This window comes from Chrysochloris asiatica, unplaced genomic scaffold (assembly GCF_000296735.1).
Source record: "Chrysochloris asiatica unplaced genomic scaffold, ChrAsi1.0 scaffold00010, whole genome shotgun sequence".
In the NCBI taxonomy this organism is placed as follows: domain Eukaryota; kingdom Metazoa; phylum Chordata; class Mammalia; order Afrosoricida; family Chrysochloridae; genus Chrysochloris; species Chrysochloris asiatica.
This window is the reverse complement of record NW_006408528.1, coordinates 27103096-27120623: the sequence shown is the minus strand read 5'-3', so window position 1 is coordinate 27120623 and position 17528 is coordinate 27103096. Positions and strand designations below refer to the sequence as shown.

At 35.3% G+C, this 17528-nt stretch overlaps 1 protein-coding gene across 1 annotated transcript in view; it reads right to left on the bottom strand.

Moving 5' to 3' along the window:
* The window catches only part of PCLO (piccolo presynaptic cytomatrix protein), a 483434-nt gene that overhangs the window by 155890 nt on the left and 310016 nt on the right, over positions 1-17528 (bottom strand). Inside the window, exon 10 of the mRNA XM_006834340.1 lies at positions 8359-8495. Coding sequence (XP_006834403.1) covers positions 8359-8495 — 137 coding nt within the window. The remainder of the gene's footprint in view (positions 1-8358; positions 8496-17528) is intronic.

Below are 17528 nucleotides of genomic sequence, written 5' to 3'. Positions count from 1 at the left end.
GCCATCAATGATGCCGCCTGGCTGATCCATTTGGTTGGGGGTCTTCCTCTTTTTCTCTGACCCTCCATCTTACCCAGCATGACATCCTTCTCCAGCGACTGTTCTCTGTTGACAATATGTCCAAAGTCTGAGAGAAGAAGCTTAGCCATCCTGGCCTCCAAGGAGCACTCTGGCTGCACTTCTTCCTGTGTTAGGCGAATTTAACCTCTTTAAAGTGTTAAAAAGCAAAGTGGTCACTTTGAAGATTAAGGTGCATCTAATTTCTTGTGTTTGTACACTTTAATCTTCAAAGTGACAACTTTGCTCTAAAGAGATCTTTTGCAGAAGATTTGCCCCAAACAATATACCATTTGATTTTTTTCCCTGTTGTTTTCATGGAAGTTGAGCTAAATCAATAAAATCCTTGACAACTTTGATATTTTCTCCATTTGTCATGATGTTGCTTGTTGATTAAGCTGTGAGAAATTCTGTGTTTATTTTATGTGGAGGTATAATCTATACTGAAGGCTGTGGTCTTTGATCTTCACCAGTAAATGTTTCAAGTCCTCTTTGCTTTCAGCAAGCAAGGTAGCACCCTCTGCATGTCGCAAGCTATTAATGAGTCTTGCAATCCAGATCCCATGTGTTTCTTTATGTAGTGGAGTTTCTCAGATTAGTTCCTCAGCACACAGACTGAATAAGTTGTGAATGGATACACCCCTGATACACACATTTCCTATTTTAAACCTCAAAGTTTCTCCTTGTTTTGTTTGAGCATCTGTCTCTTGTCTATGTACAGGCTCCGATTGAGTACTAGCATTTCTAAGTTGTAAAATTAATAGGTTTCTGGGTTTAAAAAGCATACATATACATATATATTTTAAAACTACAATGATAACATTTTGCTTTTTTTTTTTAAGAAAAGAATCTACTTAAGCAGGCCTATGGTCACCATAAAATACTTCTTTCTCAACAACAGCAGAGGCCTGGTGGCACAATAGTTTAAGTGTTGAGTTGCTAAACAGCAATTCAGTAGTTCAAAACCACAAGCCACTCTGCAGGAGAAAGCTGAAGTTGCTGCCATAAGATTTACAGTCTTGGAAACCTAATGGTTCATTCAGTTCTACTGTGTAATATAAAGTCGCTATGAGTCAGAATTGACTCCGTGGAAATGGGTAATGGGTTAGCAGCAGCAGAATCCTGTCAAGCTGAGGAATATTATATAAAATTTCCTTGGTAAAACCAAAACACTGATGGCAGGAACATCAAAATATCAAGGGTAGTATAACTAATCAATCCAGATAAATTCATATCAATTTTAATTCTTCAAAGCACTGAAAACATCATTTATATTAATAGCAATTTAAGCTATGGTTTCATTCTTTCTCCTACTTCCTGGCCTCTATAGTTGTTTCCCTCTATTGCCCCTTTCTCCTTACTTTCTGTCCTCCGTGTTTTATGCAGCTTCTACTTTCCTTTTTCTTTTTCCCCTTCTGTCCTTCCTTTATCTGTGCTTAAAGATTTTATTTTGGCTAAAAATCAACTCTGTACATTGATAATTCTACAACTACTAAATATAATGAACCTCTATTTTGTTAGTATAGATAATTCATTGAAGTTGTTGGGAAAAATTCGTTCTATTTAAAGTATCTTCCAGTTCCAAGTATTATTTTATTTTTTGTATTTTCTTTTTAAAGTTTTTATTGTGAATTATGTGATAGTTTACATGGGAGAACATTAGCTTTACAATCATCCTATCATATATCATTTCATTGCCATGATTATAATCCTCTTCATGCATCATCAACCAACCAAAGGGTATACCCCTCAAGCCTGCCCCTCCGTTATCAGTACATAGTCCCTTTTCCTCTCTGGGTCTAGAATCCCCAGCTGCTCCATCTCTCCATGTCATCTTCTCTGCCATCACTGTTTCTCTGGGTAGGGTCCTGCACTCCGCTCTTCTCCCTTGATGGTCCCAGGGACCTCCACTCTTGGACTGCAAAGTCAACCACTCCAATCCTTTTGCTACAAAACATCTACCTTTACATTTACAACCCTCACAGTCAGTCTTGATTGCAGTTATTCACTATTGTACCACAAGAGTTCTATCCCCATCTCCTTTCATCAGTTCTGCCCAGACAGATTGGCTACTACTCAGTGGAGATTCCACCTTCTTCCATGTCCTGTGGATCTAGGCTCCCCCTTGAAAGCTTGTAAGCCAGTCAGTCACTTCTTGCCTTTGTAGCCACCCGCATCTTGCGTAGCCAATGTCCAAGTTGCCCATCCCTGTCTATCCTGTGTATCAAGAGGGTGGGAATGATCCTCACTGTAAAGATTTGTTCCTTCTTTTGAGATACTACATCCATAGGTGTAGGTCAAGTTCATCAGATGGCATCAGATTACTCTCCTTTTCCTCTTCTAGTTGAGTTCTGATCATCCAGCCACTGAAGCCACGTCAAGTGATGGGTATTATCTGCAAGTGTGGGTGTTCTTGTGAATATCCCCTCACTTCTTATCAGCTGGATGCTTCACTCTAGTCTTCTGTGGCTATGTCATTGTCTCTGGACCCAGGAGTCCCCAGGTCTTGCCACACTACTGACCAACCCGTTCTCCACCTGGGTTTACAGGAGTCTATTTAATGTGGTCGGACTTAGGTCACAGCTTCATTGTTGTTTTTCCCTCATTTCCCTTTATAGGTGACCAACATAGTCACCAGTCAGACTGCATGCCTGCTCGTGTGTTCCCCTTGAATCTTAGTCTTGGAAGGGGGTTTGCCCTGAGGGGACCCAACCACTTGCACTGATGTCTCTTGGGCGAGCAACTTGCTTGTTCTTGTAATAGTCAGTCAGATTGCCAAATATTATTTAATGATGATATTCAAAAGTCTTTTTCCCTTTTGATACAAAAACAAACTGAAAAAAAAATATAGTTCAATCTTTTGTTCTCATTATTTCCCAATTCTCTAAGCTGAGAATAAATTGATGCATGTTCATAATACACTACTGGATAGTTTAGAAGATTAATGAGGTTTCCTAAATTGCTATCAGAGTTTGTCAGCTAGTCCATTCTGCCTTTTAATTTATACTTATGATGATGTTAGTGACAGGGATAATATATATATTCATTTTTATGAATTGTATAAGCAGCTTAGTGAGTTCATTTAATAAATCAGAACTATCAAGCTGCCATATGACAATGTGTATGACCAAGAATCTATAGAAAGCAGAGGCCTCTGTTCCTACATAGGAACTAACCAACACTGGCATCACGTTGATCCTGACTCATAGAGAACCCATAGGAAAGAGTAGAACTGCTTCATAGCGTTTCTTTCTCCTGCAGAGTGGCTGAGGTTTGAATTTCTAACATTGAAGTTAGCAGCCCAGTGCTTAACTCACGGCACCATCAGGGTCTTATATATGAACCAGATAGATTTAATTTCTTTTCTAATCACCACAGGTGAATTTTTGAAGAATCCTCTATCATATCAGGTACAAAGTGGGTATTGCTTTTGTTTGACAAGTATGAATCAGAACAAGACTATATGACAAAGCTGAAGTCAAGTAGTGCTCCATATTTCTTTCAGGGGGTTAGCCTAAGATATATTGCTATCTTTTGGTGCTGTGCACTGAACCACAAGGTCGGTGGTTCAAAATTACCAGCTGACCCTTTGAAACCCTATAAAAGATTACTATGAGTTGGAAACAACTCAAAGACACTTAGCAACAACAACAACAATAATATATATATATATATCTCCTAGCATGGCACTGTAAGATAAGCAATGGACTGTGAGGTAAAAATATTAGCAGTTCAACCCCACCAGTTGCTCCTTGGAAACCCGACACAGAGTGTCTAAGTTGGAAATGACTTGACAACATTTAACAATATGTATTTTATATATTGTATATACCTATTATACAATGTATAAAATAAGTGCAATTATCCTGTGAAGGGTATTTTTTCTTTTTATAGATAAACTGACTAAGGAAATTTTAAAAAAGAGTTCACAAGATCAACTGAATTCACAAAACAGAGAAGAATTTCCACTGAATAGTACAGAGCTTAAACATAAATAAATACACACACTAGAATGAGAAAAAGTAACAAATGTGGAATTATAGATTTGTTTTATTTTTATAGTTAAAACGACTGTGAGTCTAATAAAACATTTCAGAAGTAGTCTTCTATTTTTTTATGTGTTATGTTTTTATGTTAAATATTTTTAAAAGCAGATAAATTAGTGTTTGCATGAGTAAGTTTATTTTTCTTATTTTGACTTCAGAGCTCTTTATAGGCATAAATTCTTGTTATGCATAAGTTTTCAAATAAAAGCATCTGGTTTTATTGGTATCAAGAGTTCAATATTACTTTTTTATGGCTAGAGATGCAAAGAAGTGAGCAAACCAAATATGCTATTTTCGTATTCTCTCTGTACTCAAATATAGTTCTAATGAGTTAATGAGGAAAAAAATATTTGCAGTAAATACTAATACAAAACAGCATGAATTTTAGACTCCATATAAATCTAATCAAATATATGCTATGTTCCATGTAGCTTCAATTTAGGAAACTATAAAGAAAACAAAGAAATGATTATCACAAAACACAGCATATGTGTTATCTGTGTGGGGAAGTGAAAGGATTGTGGTCTATGAGGGGACATGTGGGGGTTCCTAGGGACAGTGTTCTCTTTCTTGGCCTGAGAAGAGGTTATATTACATTTGACTTTATTATCCCTTGTTAAAAACTCTGCATATTTGTGGATTTGATAACTGAAAACATGTAGTTTTTGTTTGCATATCAGATTACAAAGTAAAAATTATTTTTGGTACAAAAATATATATTCCTAGAAAATTTGTTGAATCCTTGAAACTAAGACAATATATAAAATACAAAACAGAACACAATTAGAAAAGGAAATTGAAGTTCATAGACTTAAACATGAATCTAAAACATTACTAAGATACCAAAAACTAGTAGCAAAAATATTTAAAAGATATGGAGAACAATTCCAAGATTCCTATGCAATAAATGCATGTTGAAGAACATACTTTTCTCATAAATGAGAAAAATAAATTCTATTTAACAAAATTTTTCTCTGAAAACGGAAATTGTTTAGGAAGAAATGCACTCTCTAATATAGATCATTTGTCTTTTAGCTGACACTTTTACAATAAAAAGTTTTGTTTTCTTTTATACCTCAAAATAGTCAACACTGAAATAAATTTTAGTGAGTTTTCAACGCTCTACTTAGTTGTAAAGAATATGGTTATCTTTATATCACTGAATCACTAAACAGAAATATTTAATATAAATGTAATGTAAATGAAGTAAGTGGATTCTTTTTTGGGTATCTTAACAACCATAATGGATACACAATTTGCACATATCTGATCTGCTAAGGCATTTGATTTAACACCAATAGGCTTTTATCAAGGAGTTCTGGTATGGAATTGTAGACTAAGCACTGGACTGCTAACTGAAAGATTGGTGATTCAAACCCACTAGCAGATCCTCTGAAACCCTATACAGGGTCACTATGAGTCAGAACTGAATTGATGGCACTTAACAACAATGGACTTACCAGAAGAATCACAATCAATTTACTCAATGTTAATCTTACGTGTTGGCAAAGAATATGAAATATGCCATGAACTGCCAAAAGAACAAGCAAGGCTGTGCTGGAATAAGCACAGTCATAATGCTCCCTAGAAGTGAGGATGGTGAAATTTTGTCTCATTGACTTTAAATATGCTATCAGGCGGGCCAACATCATGTTGGGTACAGTGGAGAGTCAGCTAAAAGCGGAAGGCACCCATCCAATGAGATGGACTGACATTGCAGCTGCAATCATGATCCTGAGACCGGAAGAACTAGATAGGACCTGGCTACCACTACAAATATCTCTGAAAGGCATCACATTAGAAGACCCTGGATAGAGTAATAGAAAAATATAGAACAAAACTCACATTTAAAAAAAGACCAGGCTTGCTGATTAGCTAGACATTGGTGGAGACCCTGAGACGATGGCCCTGTTAATCTAAAGACTTGAAATTGAACTCAACCCCATGGCTCAATTTCAGCCAAATAACAGATGGATACAAGAGAAAAACACCAGCCAGGAGGCAGACTTGCCAGGTGTACCCTTTGGTTGTTTGATGATGCATGGAGGGGATTGTAATCATTGTAATGAAATGAAATACAATAGTAAGAATGTAAAGCTGGTGTTCTCCCATGTAAACTATCACTTAATTCACAATAAAAACTTTACAAAAAAGAGACAGAAAAATACCACCAGGGAGGTAAACATCACATTGGTTAATCAACCACTTGAGATCAAAAGGACATAGTTCAGAAGGGGTAGGAAAGAAGGAGAAATTAAAACAGAAAATCCAGGTAGAAAGTGGGATAAGTGTGGTGTTTGCATTCAAAAACATGGAATAAAATGTGTATGAACTGTTGAATGGAAAACTGATTTACCCTGCTAACCTTCATGCAATTTACAATACATATATATATATATATATATATATATATATTTAAAGGCCCCCAAAGCAGCAGCATTCGAGGCGATCCGATGGGCCAGTTAAATTCAAGGCACAGAGGCAGCTAGGTAGGTTACGGTGATTGTTTTTGGAGGAATTTCCAAGGGATAATCTTGATAGACTTTTTTAAAGGACAAGATGATCATGCAGGCGTATATCTCACTGCATTCATGTGAAAAAGGCCTGGAAATTGTGTTGAGGGATGATTTTCCATCATAACTATACATCTGCTCATTTTTCAAGGGTAGCAAGAGTTGTCCTAAGTACGTTTCATTGGGAAATGTGACTTCATTTACCCTACAGCCTGATTTTGCTCCTTCAGATACCCAAACCCAGAGAACATGGTAAAGGAATACAATATAAATCCCTTGAGGCTATTAAAACTACTATTTTGGTGTGGTATAAGTCAAAGACAGCCTCTTCAGAGAAGGGTTGTTGTTGTTGTTAAGTGCCATCGAGTCGGGTCCGACCCATAGCGACCCTGTACAGGGTTTCCGATGCTGTAAATCTTTACGGGAGTAGAAAGCCTCATCTTTCTTCCCTGGAGCGGCTGGTAGTTTCGAACCGCTGACCTTATGGTTCGCAGCCCGATTCGTAACCACTACGCTACCAGAGCTCCTTTCAGAGAAGGGTTAGAGAGATGGAAATACTGCCTTCAGAAATGTACAGACCTGGACGGAGAATATGGGGAGAAACAATTGATTCAGACCTAGATGGAGGATATGTTGAGACACAATAGATTCTTATTTTACTATTTTTGTTTAGTAAAGGGTCCTATTATTTTGTATCAACAGTTTTTAACTTCCTCTTGCACTCTAGGCTTAGCTTCATCTATAAAATAATATAATTGATGCCTCCATTTATAAGTTGTTCTAAAGATAAAAATCCAATGATGAAATTATAACAACTAAGATTCCCATATAGTTGTTGTTTTTGTTAAGTGCCATTGAGTTCATTCAGACTCATATCGACCCTGTATAGGTTTCTGAGAAGCAACTGATGAGGTTGAGCCATCAACCTTGCAGTTCAAACAGACTTTGAAGTTGAGTGCTTATCCTACAGCACCACACCAGGAATCCCCCGCGCCCCCCAATATAATACTGTTGTCGTTTGAGGCTGTGTAGTCGGTTTCCACGCATAGCGACCCTGTATAGGGTTTCTGAGGAGTGGTTGCTGAGTTTGAACCGCCAATATCAATTCAAGCCGACCTTTATCTAATGCAAACAGTTATTGCTGATTTATTTATAAATGAGGTAGCCTTCTTACCATTTTTAGTCAAACAAACAAACAAACAAAAAAACTTTTGACAAAGGTATGTCAACAGTTGTTTTTGTTATGTGCCGTGAAGTTGGTTCCCACTCATAGCGACCCTGTACAGGGTTTTCGAGGCTGTAAATCTTTATGGGAGCAGAAAGCCTCATCTTTCTCCTGTAGAACAGCTGGTAGTTTCGAACTGCTGATCTTGAGGTTAGCAGCCCGATTCGTAACCACTACGCTACCAGAGTTCCTATGTCAACGGTAGTTTGCATTAATTTTGCGATAATTAAAGATATCATGTTTGATAAGGTGGAGGGGGTCACAGAAAAAGAGAAAGACCCCAGCGAGATGGATTGGCAAAGTGACAGCATCAATGGGCTCAAGCGTGGCAACAATTCGTGAGGCTGGCCCACGATTGGGCAGTGTTTCGTTCTGTTGTGTATAGGGTTGCTATGAGTTGGTACCGACTCGATGGCACCTAATAACAACAACAAATGATCATTCCTAGGTAAATTGAGGTGTTTCGTTTTTGTTTTTATTGATAAATATATAAAAGATACCTAAAAATAGCACTTACTTGTTCTTGATGTTGACTGAGTGGTCGAGAGTGGACCAATCTTTCCGGCAGTTTTCGGTCCAGACCGTGTCCGTTTTCCAAACGAGAATCCCTGGGTTTGTCAAACCAATCTGTTTCCTCACGGCGTAGATGATAAGCTTTGGAAACCAAGGAAAAATCAAACATTGCAACCCCAACCAATACAGACAACTAAAGGCAAAAGATGGTTTGCAGCACCAACATGCATCAAAATGTTAATCTATGCATCTCAAATAATAATTTTCTATCTGATCAGAAAAATAATTTCCATAATTATGTTAAAAATTATGCTAAAAGTATGTTGTATAACTTACAAATAATCATGCACATACCTGTTCAACCTGTCAGAGCAAAATAAAACAAAACAGATTTAAATTTTAAATGTGAAAAAGAAATCAAATAGTGGTACAGTTTGATAAGAAATTCATTATGCTATCATGGGATCATTTACAGTTCCTATTCAGAGTAGGTGCCCTGGTGTGGTGCTGAAGGACCAGCTATGGATTGCAAATCATAAGGTTGACAGTTCAAACCCACCAGTTGCTCCTGAGAGACCCTATACAGGCTCTCTATGAGTCTGAACTGACTCGATGGTACTTAACAACAACAACAACATTCAGAATAAAATTAAAAAGGGTTGTAGGTCTACAGAAAAAACACAGAAAAATTTTCTAGTACTCCTGGAACTGAATATCCTTGTATAAAAATAAAATCAGTTATTCTACTTTCAGTAACGCTATAATTATAATCAACATTTAAATTATTTACTTTCAAATTATTTTACTGTTTCAGGAGTTACAAAATGTGGTGTAAAAAATTTCATTTTTCCAAAGCAGAATATTTATAAAAATAATATGTTTAAGATATATATCTTTTATTAACACTTAAAAAACCACTTTTAGAACAATAATTTTGCTAAATTAATTTGACTCAAATGCTTAAAATCCATTATATAAAATTTTTTTTTAACATTTAGTATATTTTTTCCTCAAGAAAAAAGGGAGAGGATTTCTATTTAAAATATACAGTAGTTTCACTTGTATATTCCAAAGAAAGACTGTCATTATGTTACAGAGGTGATCCATCTTAAAAACAAACACATGTTTATTTTGCTTTAGTATGCTGTTGAATTAATTTTGACTCAGAATGACCACATAGCAGAGAACAGAAATGACTTATAGGGTTTCTTAGGCTATAATCTTTATGGGAGCAGAACTCCAGGTCTTTTCCCTTACAAAGCGGCTGATGGGTATGAACTGCTGAACTTTGGTTACTGACTGAGAGCTTTTAACTGTTTCATCACAAAGTCTCCCAGGTTAAATTTTTATGTTTCCTCAAATCTATGCATGAAATATATGTATGTCTTTACCAATATCTATTATTTTGTGGAAACAATGGTCTACAAAGTTTGCTGATTAACTACTGTCATATCACAACTTATCCAAACTTTTGAATTGTTATAAATTAATTTCACTTAGAAAAAAATTGATTCTGATTTTACTAGTAACTTCCTCGTGTATTTTTATTGTATTTCACTGACTGATGAATTAATGACAAAAATTAATTTGGTAATATTGACTATGAATTTTATTGAGTATGGATTTTATATTATAAATGAGTAGGCATTACTTTGTTGAGATGTGATGTATCACTGGCTTGCCTTTGTATGCCTTTGACTAATCTAATTATGAAGAATTACCAGCTGGAAAGTGTGCTAGATTATATCATCAAAATTTATAAAGAGACTTTAAATTCAGCATCCCTATACATTTCTAGAATTAGAATATTTTTCTATATCATCATATATCCTTCTAATCTGGTTTAGAATCTGCCAACTTCATTAAATTTACCTAAATAGCTACCCTAGGTCACATTTTTTCTCCCGTTTACTATTTTCTATTATTTTCATCCCTGGTGATTGTAGAAATCATGATTTTCAATCCCACTTTTGTCTACAATTTTCTCTGAAAATTCCTTTGAAAGCATATAAAATAGCTCCTCTATTGTACCTTCCTCTCAATTCTTCTACCATGTAGTGTTTTATATGGTCTCCATTATGCATGTTCTCTCTAATGATGCCTGTCACAGTCTCTCCCAACAGGGTTTTAAGTTTATTTTAAGCACAGGCTACCTTTAATACCCCTTACATAGATTTTTTTTTTTTTTAAAAGTCTTCTGTAAGTACTCACAGATAATTCTCAAAACATTATGTTTGTCATTCCTTTTTCGTGGTCTCTAAAAGTTCCTTTAGAACAAGTATAAATATAGGAAAATTGGAAATTATCAAAAATGGAAAGCATGAAGATTGATATCCTAGGCAGAGGTGAGCTGACATGGACTGGGATTGGTCATTTTGAATCGGATGACCATTGGTTTAGTGTGACAGGAATAACAAATTGAAGAGAAATGGAATCTCATTCATCATCAAAAAGAGCATTTCAAGATCCATTTTGAATTACAGTGCTGTCTGTGTAGGTTAACGGCCATATGCCTACAAGGAAGACAAGTTAATGTGACCATTATTCAAATATACACACCAACCCCTAAAGCCAGTGATGAAATTGAAGAATTCTACCAACATCATCAGACTGAGAATGATCCACATGCACTCAAGATGCACTGATAATTACTGGTGATTAGAGTGGAAAAGTTGGGGGTGGGGGAGAGAAATAAGTAGTTGGAAAATATGGCCTTGGTGATAGAAATACTAAAAATTGCATGATAGAATTTTGAGAATCCAGCAACTTATAATTGCAAATATTTTTTTTCCCCACAAGGTAAAGCTTTTTCCAACACATGGACCTTATCAGATGGAATACACAAAAAACAAACTGACTGCATCTGTGAGAAATGATGATGGAGAAGCTCATTATCTCAGCCAAACCAAGGCCAGTGATAAACTGTGGAGCAAACCATCAAGTTCAGGTTGAAGCTGAGGAAAATTAAAACAAGTCCATAAGAGTCAAAATATGACTTTAAATACAGCCTACCTGAGTTTAGAGACCATCTCAAGAACAGATTGGCTATAACAGACATTGATACCAAACACCGGAAGAGTTGTTGGATGACATCAAGAATATCAAACATAAAGAAAGAAAAAGTCAACATAGAAATAGACAGGATAGAAAGAAAAGACCAAAATGGATGTCAGACAAGACTCTAAAACTTGTTCTTGAATGTATACAAGATAAGGCAACTTTTAGAAATGAGGAAGTAAAAGAGCTGAACAGAAAATTTCGAAGGACAGCTAGAGAAGACAGAGTAAAATATAATGAAATGTGCAAGATCTGGAGTTAGAAAACCCAAAGGGCAGAACAGGCTGAGCATTTCTCAAGCTGAAAGAACTGAAAAGAAAACTGAAATCTCAGGTTACAATAATGAAGGATTCTTTGGGCAAATATTGAATGATGCAGGAAGCATTAAAAGACAAAGGAATACACAGAGTTACTGTACCAAAAGAAACTGGTTAATGCTCAACCATTAAAACACATTGCATATAATTAGGAACTGATGGTAATGAAGGAAGAAGTCCAAGCTGCACTGAAGGCATTGATAACAAACAAGCATCCAGGGATTGACAGAATACAAATTGAAATGTTTCAACAAACTGATGAAACACTAAAAGTACTCACTTGTCTATGCCAAGAAATTTGGAATCTTTTCTGGTCAACTGATTGAAAAAGATCCATTATTTGTCCACATTCCAAAGAAAGGTGACCAATTGGAATGCAGAAACTACTGAATGATGTTAATATATTTGTTGTTGTTGTTAAGTGCCATTGAGTCAGTTCTGACTCATAGCAGCCATATATAGGATTTCCAAGGAGTACTGGTGAATTTGAAATGCCAACCTTGTGGTTCAAACTGACCTTGTGGTCCAGTGCATTATGCCATGTGCCACACCAGGACTTATATAGAAGTAGAATTTTCCTGAAGATAATCTAAAAATGGTTACAGCAGTACATCACCAGGGAGCTGCCAGAAATTCAAATTGGACTAAGAAAAGGACTTGAAATGAGGGATAGTATTGCTGATGTTAAGTGAATCTTGGTTAAAAGCAGAGGAAACCAGAAACATATTTACTTGTTATTTATTGACTATGCAAATACATTTTACTGTGTAGACCGTAACAAACTGTGGATAACATTGCAAAGAATGGATATTCTAGAATGAGGAACCTATACATAGACCAAGAGGCAGTCATTTGGACAGAATAAGAGGATATTGAATGGCTTAAAATCAAGAAAGGTGTGCACCAGGGTTGTATCCTTTCACCATAATCTGAGAAACTGGATTATATGAAAATATGACATCAAGATTGAAGGAAGGCTCATTAACAACCTTCAATATGCAGATGACCCAACCTTGCTAGCTGGGAATGAAGACAGCTTGAAGTATTTACTGATAAAGATCATAATAAATGGAGAAAAGACTGAAGTTATCAAACACTTCATTTTGCTTTGGTCCACTATCAACACTAATGGAAGCAGCACTAGAAACCAAATGACATACTGCATTAGGAACATCTGCTGCAAAGACTCTTTTTAAGATGTCAGTTTGAGAATTAAGGTTCATCTGACTGAAGCTATGGTATTTTCAATGACCTCATATGCATGTGAAAGTTGGTGGACAAAGACTAAGGAAGACACTAGAAAAATTGATGCATTTGAAACATGGTGTTGGAGAAGAATACTGAAAGTGCTAAGAACAGCTAGAAGAACATATACATCTGTCTTAGAAGTAGTACAGCCAGAATGTTCATGAGAAAGGAGGTATGCAAGACTTCCCTTGTTCTTTCTTTGAACATGTTGTCAGGAGGGACCCGTTGCTGTAGATGGACATCACGCTTGGAAAAGTGGAGGGTCAGCAAAAAAGAGAGTGACCCTTAGTGAGATGGATTGCTACAATGGCAGCACCAATTGATTAAAGCATAACAATTGTGAGTATGGAGCAGGACTGGGCAGCGTTTCGTTCGGTTGTTCATAGGTTTGCTATGAATGGAAAATGACTGGAAGGCACTGAATAACAACAACACAAATAGTTCTGAAAGTTAATTAATTTGAAGAACATATAAGAAGGGAAGATCCTTGGTTCAGTGCAAATACTTCTGATTATTTTTCAGTCTTCAAAGTTGATTCATATACTTTAACACACAGGAGGTACTCCAATAGGTCTTCCCTCAACACTAAAATCAATGGATGACTGAATGCAAGTGAATATTCCTCAGTAAGAGTTATTTTATTCAATCTCAGCCTATCAGTTCCTTCCCTTTGCACACTTCCTCATCCTTTACCACTTAAAGTGTAAGGAAAGTATCATATCAACCTAGTACCAACACACAGATGTTGGCTTTGAACATTAATTTGGCATTTTGTAAAAACATGAAAAAAAGCCAAACACATTTCTAAGATGAGCATCTGGTAATCTAATGTGAAAAATATATCAGAATAAAAATAAATCAAAATAGAAAAAATAATTCTAAAGAGATCACTGAATTAGGAGTTGAAGAGTCAACTGATTTTTAAACTTGACATCATAAAATATATTTTTAAAATGTAACCAAATATTGTATATATTTAAAATTATTTATCCCATTTGATTCTTAGCATGTTCTGAGGTTTTCTAATGCTGTTATACAAGGAGCTCTGGTAGCGTAGTGGTTACGAGTTGGGCTGCTTACCCCAAGGTCAGCAGTTTGAAACTACCAACCATTCCTCAGGAGAAAGATGAGGCTTTCTGCTCCTGTAAGATTTCCAGCCTCAGAAACCCTATGCAGGGTTGCTATGAATCAGAACCAACTCCATGGCACACTATCACCACCGAAATTATATTGTATCTAATATATAGATCATGACTTTAACAATTGATTTATATCATATAAAAAACTAAGCAAGAGTCTCATCACTATTCCCTAAATGGCGAATGGAGCAGCCTTGTCTCAAGAATTCATCCTAAAAGATTTGTTTATGATGGCGTCGACCTTATGGTTTCTTGAGACCCTAATTTCTACAATGTTATAATCTCGTTTCTCTTTTCAACCTTTTTATTCTCTTCTTTCTCTAATTCCGAAATTCTCTTTACTTCCAAAAACATTTCCCTAGATTTTACTCCAAGCCATTTCTATTATGTTCCTGCTGGCAGGGTCAGTAAATCCACAACTCCTGTGACACTGGTCAGTGTTGTTAGCTAACAACAGCATTTTCCTTTGGTAAACATAGATTGACAGAAAATGTGTCATAGTTTAAACAATCTTGGAGTTGAGAAAATACAACAATACATACCTGGTTTGTGGTTCCACGTGGACTTGTCTCATCTCCACTATTAGATTCTAAGCTGCTCAAGGGAAAACCTAGCTTCTTTTGTATTTTTCTTCCCTCAACACTAAAAGCAATGTTTTGTACTTGGCACAACATTAAATAAACATTGGTTGAATGACTGAAACATAAAATTAATCACTAATTAATAAAAGAAGTTGCGTATCCTAACAAAGCTTTGTTGCTGTTAAGTGCTGTTGAGTTGGTTCCAAGTAATAACAACCCTGTATAGGGTTTCTGAGGAGCAGCTGGTGAATTTGAACTGATGACCTTATGGTTCAAACTGATCCTGCAGTCCAGTGTATTACCCTACAGCACCACATCAGAACTCCTAATCATGGTAAGCACACTTTTTAATAAACACCAATTTACTCCCTACAAAACCTTTCTTCACTATTCAATATTTATTATGTTTTCCAAAAATGCCAATTTGAAAAAAGTGAGTAAACTTAGGAGGAAAAAGAAATAGTTTAACAAAAATTAAGTCAGTATATAAAAACAAAATCCATTATTTAATCATGTCTATAAAATTTTACTGGCGTATCCTTAACCACAACTATACTATCTTACTATTTATATATTTTTATTATATATTTCTCATGAAAAGTAAAAAAAAAAAAAGTATAATTATTTAAATAAATGAATACTTTGGATAATTCAGTATATGATTTCACTTGAATATTTAAGTTTCCCAAGTGCAATTTGAAATACAGCCTTCTAAAACATGCCCATTTGCTTTGGCTGAGTCAATAAACCTAAGAGAGAATCTTAACCTGATTCAAATTATGCCAGTTGAACTGATTTTCAGTTATTCTTACAACAATCATGCATCCAATTGAAAGAAAATGTCTACTATTCTTTGCATAGGAATTTGTAAAAGGACAAAGGGCAACTAGACTGAATGAATCTGATATTTGATTGAGTTCTCCTGTGTCATTTAGACTAAATTGTATATAAACACTAAATGTTTATAATTGTTTGATTTGCCATACTTAAGAACTTAAATTTTGTAGTAATGATGTCTCCAAATCAGTTTAAATAATTTGCCAAAGAATTAAAATCCACATCTTCAGTTAACCTGATAGGTTTTTTTTTCTTAATTCTTAAATGTAAAATACACCTAAGGTATTTGTTATTGTTGTTACGAATTGCTGTCTAGTCCGGTCGGACCCACAGCGACCCTGTATGGGATTTCCAAGGAGCGACCGGCGAGTTTGAACCGCCAACCTTCTTAAGGTATTTGAGGGCATAAAATTGTTTATTGCCAGCAATTACACTAAGAGTTTAATTCTCCTCAGTGTCAGATATTGGTTAAAACAATTCTAAAAATAGATTTTGTATCTTTAAATTCCTTTTAAATGCATGGAGTATATTTTGAAAGGATGTTTTCAGCATAACATTTGTGACTGTTGTTGTTAAGTACCATCGAGTTGTTTCTGACCCATAGTGACTCTCTATAGGGTTTCCAAGGAGCAGCTGGTGAACTTGAACTGCTGACATTGTAGTTTTACAGTCCAGTGTGTTAACCCGCAGCACCACACCAAGGAATCCATTTGTGATTGTAGAGATAGTTTAATTATAGTAAATTTCCCTCAAAGCTGACCCACAAGAAAGACCTGTGCCTGGATAATCAACTATAGATTTCAAAGTGGTGACCATAAATATTAAGCAATTTAAGTCATGTTTGTCTAGGTTTTATGTCAAGTACAATATTTCAAAGTGTATTAGAATAATATAGAATACATCTGAAAAATAGTTTATAAGCTATAATCTAGAATTTAATCAAATTCATAGAAAGCACACAATAAACAATTTGAATCAGTTAAATTTGTTTTGTCTACATAGCACTAAATAACCTGTTTTAATGTTACACAGTTTGGTTATTTTAGCATGATTCATATACAGATATATAAACTATTTAGTTAATATTAGTAAAAACAAAAACCAAGAAACAAATATTCTATGATTTCATAAATGTCATGAATTATATATAATTGAGAAAAAGGTTCTACTCCCCACCCTCTTGATGAACCAAGGGCTTCAAGGTTAAAAAAAAAAAAAAAAGTAGACTGCTATTGAACATAAAAAAGTAGTAGACTTACATGACATAAAAGCAAGGAAAATATATATTTTATGATATATGTCTTTTAAAGATGAGCATTATAGTTCATACACTTAACATTACACAATGTAAATCAATTTGTTACAGTTGGTTGCTATTTATATATTTCTATGTTGATGCCTTTATGAATAAATTTATTATCTGCTTAATTTAAAAAGTATTTGAAAATGACGTTTAGAATTTCAATAGCTTATTTTCCTTTTTAAATATGTTATAAAAATTTTATGTACTGCATGCTCCTGAATAGTTCGCTTCAACAAAACAAATTTTTCATACAAACTTGATGAATATGAATATATACTATCCACATACACAAGTGAAATATATATATATGACATTTATATACAACCCACATTTTAAACACTATATATATATATATATAAAACTCCTCATGTGGCACTATTAGTTAATGCGCTGGACTACAAAGTCCACTTGAACCAAGACAAAACTGCAGTTCAAGTTCACCAGCTACTTCTTGGAAACCCTATACAGGGTCACTATGATTTGGGATCGACTCCATGGAACACAACCACCACTCATAGTGGTATATATATATATATGTTGTTGTTTTTGTTTTTGTGAAATGCTGTCTAGTCGATTCTGAAGCATAGCGACCCTGTATAGGGTTTCCAAGGAGCAGCTGGTGAGCTTGAACTGCCAATCTTGCAGTTCAAATGGCTTTGCAGTCTGGCACATTAACTATATACATAGGGAGT